The sequence below is a fragment of the Haplochromis burtoni genome, unplaced genomic scaffold (genome assembly GCF_018398535.1).
Source record: "Haplochromis burtoni strain Fernald_Lab_line unplaced genomic scaffold, NCSU_Asbu1 Contig_630, whole genome shotgun sequence".
In the NCBI taxonomy this organism is placed as follows: Eukaryota; Metazoa; Chordata; class Actinopteri; order Cichliformes; family Cichlidae; genus Haplochromis; species Haplochromis burtoni.
The window spans coordinates 150743-157996 of NW_024582991.1; the positions used below are offsets into that span (position 1 = coordinate 150743).

Sequence of the window (7254 nt, forward strand, 5' to 3'; positions counted from 1 at the left end):
TGAGTTTTTTGGGTTCATTGAGAACATGGTTGTTGTTCAATAATAAAATTATTCCTCAAAAATACAACTTGCCTAATAATTCTGCACTCCCTGTAAAAAAGATATCAGTTTTTCATTTCATGTTTTCTTTAGTTTTGTTAACTTTTATGTGCTTTAATCTACTGTAGTTTATCTTGTTTGTAATACTCTAAAACCTCAACGAAAATATGATCAATATATTGTTATAATCAATAACAAAAGCAATCAAATTTAAGCACAACTTGTCATTTAAAAGCTTACAGGTCCAATCGCTGCCTGTCAGAGCTTCTTTAGTATACTATATAACCAGTGCGGATGTTTTAAAATTGTCTAAAGTTACATTTCTTTTCATGATAAAGGTAAAAGCCACATGAGGATGTGTCTGTAACCAGAAGAAGAAAGTCCTGTCTGCATGAACAAAAACTTTGTCCAACCCAACCAGTCCATGTCTCTGGTTCTGAACCTTTTATTTTGTTAGGATTGTCTTATAAATGCTCCCAAAATGGGACAAAAACAAATATAGACGTACACTGCATGGACAAAAGTACGGGGCCACACCTTTTACTATTTGAATTCAGGTATTTTGAGTCCCATTGGCACAGGTGTCTAAAATCAATCACCTAGCCATGCACCCTGTCTTTATGATAACTGTAGAGCTCCAAATCTCCTCCAGCATTAACATCAGCACAAAACCTATGAGCTGGGAGCTTCATGGCTGAGCAACTCCTGTAGATTTAATGTGGAGATGGCCCAGCCCTTTTGCCCATATAGTATAAGCTTTGGGTCTGAAAAGTGATGCCAAAGCAGAAATACGAGAAACCTGCATTTTTTCCCCTAATGGTCAGCAGGGGGAAGCTTCTCTGGAAGCAAAGATCCATCCTTTTGTCTAGGAGTGCAGACCCTACCCACCACCTTATTCATGACCTCAGTAAAAAGTTCAACATGATGCTAATTTTGTCTTCACTTGTGAAAACTACATAATAAAGAAAGGTAAAGTTACTGTCTTATGGACCAAAAAAATCTCAACCTGAAGCTCCACAAATCAATAGATGAGATCCATGTTTTACATAAAGTGCTTGATTGCAACTAGCACTAGAATTTGGAAGCAGATTGACCAGGAAGATTTTTTTTTGTCTTCCTACATGAATCATCCCAACATTGAAAACGAACACAATCAGATGGTCTGTGTACATCTGCAGAATAAAGAGTGCAAGATGAAGTTAAAGCCCCAAAACAGATGTTTGCAAACAATTTGTCCTCAGCACCAGCAGAGAAAGTTCAGTTTTGCATTAATGCATAACTTTAAGCTCTACGTGTCAGATGTTTTCCAGTGTAGATCGTCACTGATGTTTTCTTTTAGTCTGGCACTAGGCTTAATCTAGGAATCCTCCAGTAAAAGTCTAGAGTTAAGATTAGAGTTAGGGTTTACTCATCTAAACAACAGACATTAGCTATAGGGGGTTAAACGGGGGTAAAAAAAAAAGAAAAGGGCTCACCACTGCGATCCGCAAGCCCTCCGTGAATCACCCGAGCTATAAAAATCTCTCCTGTGATCTCATTTCTTTTTATAGTTGCTCCCTGAGAAAGACGAAATGAAAAAACAGAATAAACAGTTGCTGCCAGGTCAGATAAATGAAGATAAAATGGACAGATGTGGCTCTGATGGATATGCAAGAATAGACTTGAAGGTTTAATTCAGGCCTAAATAACGTAATAGTGACACAAGCGAAGGGAAACTGGAGCTGATTTGCCACAGATGAAATGTAATGAAACAGACAAAAGAAACATGAACTACCACTGTTTGCAGGGTAGCCACGGTGCTCCTACAAAGGACCCAAAGAATGCCACTTTCTGGACAGCTCTCATGTCGCCTTCTTCCTCTTCTTTTTCTTCCGCTGGTTTGAGCGACCTCCTTTCAAGGGACTGAACTTCTCATCAAACAGGCCATTTGTAAGCTGATGTTTGGATGTTTCCAGATCAGTGTGGCTGTGCTTCTTCTGTGCCACAGGAGAGTTTTTTGATTTCACTGTGTCCCAGGGAGATCCACGACAAGACGGAGACTGGCAGCTGCCCAACTGGGAGGTGGAAGGAGGGTCCAAGTAGCTGCTGAGGGAGCTGGAGGAGGAGCTGAAGGAACATGGGGACTGGTCCCCTTGAGGCTTTTGAGTTGGGCTTTTCTTCAAAGTGCCTTCCTGCTCAGCAGCTTTAAGGGTGTTTACTTCAGATCTGGTGGCTGTGAGGAGTGTCTGCAACCGGTCCACAACCTGCGTGAGGAGGAGCAAAGCCTGCGAGTTGTCCTGCACTGTCACCGACATGTGCTCTGTGGCTGCTGCCATCCTCTCCCCAAGGAGCTTTATGTCTTTGGTGCTGCTTTCCATGGAGCTGGCGGCCAACTGTACAGTCGTCCTCAGCTCGTCCAGACTCTCCTGTTTGACGAGCTCCACGGGCGGCACCTCCAGTATGCGGTGAGGCCGCATGGGGCTGGGTGGGGCTGTTCGGATGCAAGGGCTTTTAGTTCTGAACCTTGGAGACAGGCCTGGCTGGAAGTAATCATGCATGCTGAGACATGGTGGAGTCATGGTCAAACGTTGGGGAAATGGTGATGGAGCACCAGTGGACTGTCCTACTTCGTACTCGTCTCCACTGTTGAGCTCGTCCACGTCTCCAATGAGAAAACAGACATTATTAATCCATGAGTGAATGGGATGGATGAATGGATGACGACAGTGCAATTAGAAGTGATGAAGAACCAGCTTGTTTTCCAAAAGCATCTTAGAGGTTGAAATAAAAGCAGTTCAAAGATGCACTCATTGGAAAACAAGGCCCAGATCTTTCCTTACCAATCAGGACTGAACTGCAGACTGAAGGTGCAGAGCGATTTGACCTTTGCTCCCACAACATGTTGGAGTAACAAACTCTGCACTGGCTCATCGGCGTGCTGCAGCACACCTGGCAGCCAGTCAAAGGCTTACATTGTGGTAACGGGTATGGTCGAGCCTCTGTCAGGTGATGCATTGGCTCGGTTGGCGGGTAGCTTCCTCTCCGGACTCTGCACCATGACGAATTATTTGCTTTTAGCATCCAACTCTGAGCTGAGGGATTCTGGACCCCGAACCCTGTCCCTCTGTGAAGCTTCTGTCGGGTCAAACGCCTCAAGGTGTTCAAGTGATGGCGGATCCCCCCTCTGGGGCTTTTTGCACAGGGAGGACAAGCATTGGGCAACAGCTTGCCAACTTTGTGGTGGTTGCAAAGCTGTGAGACAACAGAATCATGTTCCACTCGGATAAAGCAAGGTTTGAACTAGTAATCATTTGCATGCATTTAAGACATATAGAGACAGATGATAAATTAGCATCAGATGTCTCCTAACTGTCTTGTTTCCTTTCTATTCCAGTGGCTTTTGCTCTTCGAAATTTATCTGTAGCATCAACAGACAATTATACAAATGACAGATTATGAATCAAACATCTGCTCTCTGTCATCTGTTTGACTTATTTTGAGTTGGCCAAAAACCCAACATATTAAAATATTCAGGAGCATCTGCCTACATACACAGTCCTGAAAAAAAGTAACTCCTTCATGGTCCAGATTAAAGAGTCAGGTTTCCTGCTTCTCCACATGATTTTGGTTTTATATCCACTTCTGCATCCACCTAAAATACAATGAACTTTTTGTAAGTTCAAAAGTATGTGGATGCCTCTATTTAGGTCATGCACTGCACACAACAAACAAAGCAGCACTTTCAAAATGAAGCCAAAGCTTAAAGTGGTAACTGGAGCAAACCCCAAAGACTCCTATGTAAGTTATCCAGCATTAAATCAGAAATAAATATGTTTAAAATAAACTGTTTTGGACTCTATCCCTTCATAATAACAGTACACAAAAATAACTCTGCCCTCAGAACCTACTTGTGTTTGCTTTAGACACTAGCAGATTGCTGGAGTTGGCCATAGTTTGCATGGAAGACACCGACCATCATCCAGTGACGTATTTTGAAGATGAAGGGTCTCTGTTGCAAGTTTGTGCTGCACTCTTCACAGCCTGCAGCCAATTAGCAAGTATTTAGTGAATGTTTGTTAGCGTCTTCTATGCAACCTACAGCCAAAGCCAAAGCTATCAAAAGGGGGTTTAGGTGCAGCACCATGTTCCTATTTGCGACCAGTTTCTCCTAGACACAGCCAGAGACTTCCCCCTGGTTGGGGGACTGACTGGCCATAGTTACGTTGAATTAATATTTAATTTACATACTTTCTTCTTTGATTTGAAAACTGAAAGGTTTTGATTTTCCTCGTCCCAGTAAGCTTGTTAATTAAGGAGATAATAATAAATTAGATTCATACCTAACAAAATTTTTTTGCCTCATTAAAAGCTTGCTTAGTTCCTAAACAGCTGGTCTACTGATGTTCTACTCAGCTCAGAACCATCTGTACAAACCAGATTTCATTTGCCTGTTGAGGAGGTATTAGCTCAGGAATCTCACCAGTGGCTGTTTATTCTTCACCAGGCAGACGATCCGGGTGGCCTCCTCATCGTCCGGCAGGTCTTCTGGCATTGGGGGCAACACCGGCTCATAGTCCTTCAGAGCTATTGTATCATGAGCCGAAAGAAGGGCCTTGATGGAAAACAGACAAACCAGACTGAGACTAAGAACAGTAACCATTAACAGTAGCAAATAACAATAGAAAAGACACAGGTACATATGTAAGTCTAGTTACATTTAAATCATAGTTTCACTAATACTATAGTTCACTAATGAAATACAAAAAAGAAATGTTGGGAATTTTCAGTTGGATTCAATGTCATTTATATAGTGCCAAATCACAGCAACTGTTGCCTCAAAGTGCTTTGTACTTGTATTTTATTGGATATTGTAAGGTAAACACCCCACAATATCAGAGAGAAAAGCTCAACAATCAGATGACCCCCTTTGAGCAAGTACTTGGTGACAAGGGGAAGGAAAAAGTGAGGGATGGTTAACTGCCACTATGAGGTATTTAAGATAAAATGGGGCCTGATTATTCAAGACCTTGTATGTGATGAGAAGGATTTTAAATTTGATTCTGGAGGAACAAAGAGCCAAAGAAGAGAAGCTAATCTGAGACAAAATGTTCTCTCTTTTTTTTTTTAAAGTCCTTGTCAGTACTCTTCTTGCAGCATTTCGGATCAACTGAAGGCTTTTTCAGGGAAGTTTTAGAACAGCCTGATAAAAATCGAATGCAATAGTTTGGCCTAGAAGTAATATATGCATGAATGTGCAGAACCACATATTTGTTTGTAATGTGCATTGCCTGGTCAAAAACGACTCCAAGATTGCTCTCAGTGTTACTGAAGGCCAAGGTAATGTCATCTAGAGTCAGCATCTGGTTAGCCACCACATTTCTGGGATTTTCAGAGCCTAATAGAATAACCTCAGTTTTATCTGAATGTATAAGCAGGACATTAGAGATTATCCAAGCCTTTATATCTTTAACACATTTTTGCAGTTTAACTAATTGGTATATGTTATCTGGCTTCATGGACAGATAAAGATGGGCATCATCTGCATAGGAATGAAAATGTATGCTACACCTTCTAATGATACTGCCTAAGGGAAGCATGTATAATGTAAACAGAATTGGTCCTAGCACAGAACCCTGTGGAACTCCATAATTAACTTTAGTGTGTGAAGAGGACTCTCCATTTACATGAACAAATTGGAGTCTATTAGAGAGATATGATACAAACCACTGCAGTGCACTACCTGTAATACCTACAATGTGCTCTTAATCGCTGTAAGAGAATATTATTGTTGACAGTATCGAACACTGCATTGAGCAGGACAAGCACAGAGAACAATAACAATGACTATGATGTACTATGATGAGATCTTAATTCCCACTGCTTTGTAATCCATTATTGTAAATTTAAATTATTTAATTATTATTATTACAGATGATCAGACAAAGAGGGTTTTCAGGGCCACTAATAAATGCTCAGCTTCTATGCCATGTGTAAGATCCAGAATGTGATTAAAGTGGTGGGTGGGCTCTTTTCCATGTTAAGAGAAGGCATCTGAGTCTAATAATAGACTGAATTGAGGCTGTCATTTTCAGCATCTACATAAATGTTAAAATAAGCCATAATAATTATTTTATCTGAGCTGAGCACAAAATCAGATAAAAGTCAGATACCGTAGAAACTCTAAGTAAGGATCAGAATGATGATAAATAACAACAAATAAAACTTGTTTTTGAGTTTTCCAGCGGGATTACAAGGCTAATGAATGAAAGCTTGCTACTCCTCCTCCTTGGTCTGTGCTTCGAAGATTCTGACAGTATGACTCAGGGGTGTTGATTTATTTAAACCAACATAATCATCAATGACACTCTCCCTTTTTAATCAAAATATGCACTAAACATGAGTACATGAAAATTTAACTACAAAAAAATAGGATTTACGGATATGCCTGAGCTACAATGGGCCTTATAGGCCCTTAACCTCTTCTGTACTTCAACGTGAAACCAATAGTGGTTTATTAACCTGCAGGTGTGGCTGTCGCAGAAGATGGTACAGCTCTTTGGCCTCTTCAGAGCAACTTGGTAAGGACCTGATATCAATCAGCAACTATAAAGACAGAAACATTCAATATCTTAAAAAAAACAAAACCCAACCAAACAACATTTGGACATGATAACTACATTAAATTGTTTTGGAAGATGAACCTCAAGCGAGAGTCCCGAAGAGTAATCCAGAGCTGGTGCAGGAGAATCTCTTAGATATCTTTGCAAACACTCATAAACCTGAAAACAGTCAAGTAATAAAAAAAATATCAAAACTACAGTGAATGAGGAAACATCTGACCTTAGATACTCTGAGGGAGGCATGCAGTCCTGTGATAAACAAAGTACACCCGTATGATTCAGCAGCTTGTAGAACTACCCCTTGATCTCCCTGCAAAGCCTACTGACACATTTTACCGTCTCTTAACTAAAACAAAGGAAATTAGCAGAGGACATTTAGGCTTTGCATTTACTTTAGATTACATTACCTGCATTTTGTATTTTATGTTATTTGTATATAAATCTGTTGTAAGTCATCTTTCCTCATATAAGATAAGATATAAGATTTTGGTGCATGATCCAAAGTACAGGGTGGGCCATTTATATGGATACACCGTAATAACATGGGAATGGTTGGTGATATTAAAGTCCTGTTTGTGGCACATTAGTATATGTGAGGGGGCAAACTCCTCAAGAT

General features: G+C 40.5%; 1 protein-coding gene across 1 annotated transcript in view; it reads right to left on the reverse strand.

Annotated features, from left to right (window-relative positions):
• Positions 1-7254, reverse strand: part of mpp4b (membrane palmitoylated protein 4b) — a gene marked incomplete in the record, with an annotated part of 25895 nt that overhangs the window by 12458 nt on the left and 6183 nt on the right. Inside the window, 4 exon segments of the mRNA XM_042214924.1 lie at positions 1515-1596; positions 4499-4630; positions 6538-6621; positions 6720-6797. Coding sequence (XP_042070858.1) covers positions 1515-1596; positions 4499-4630; positions 6538-6621; positions 6720-6797 — 376 coding nt within the window.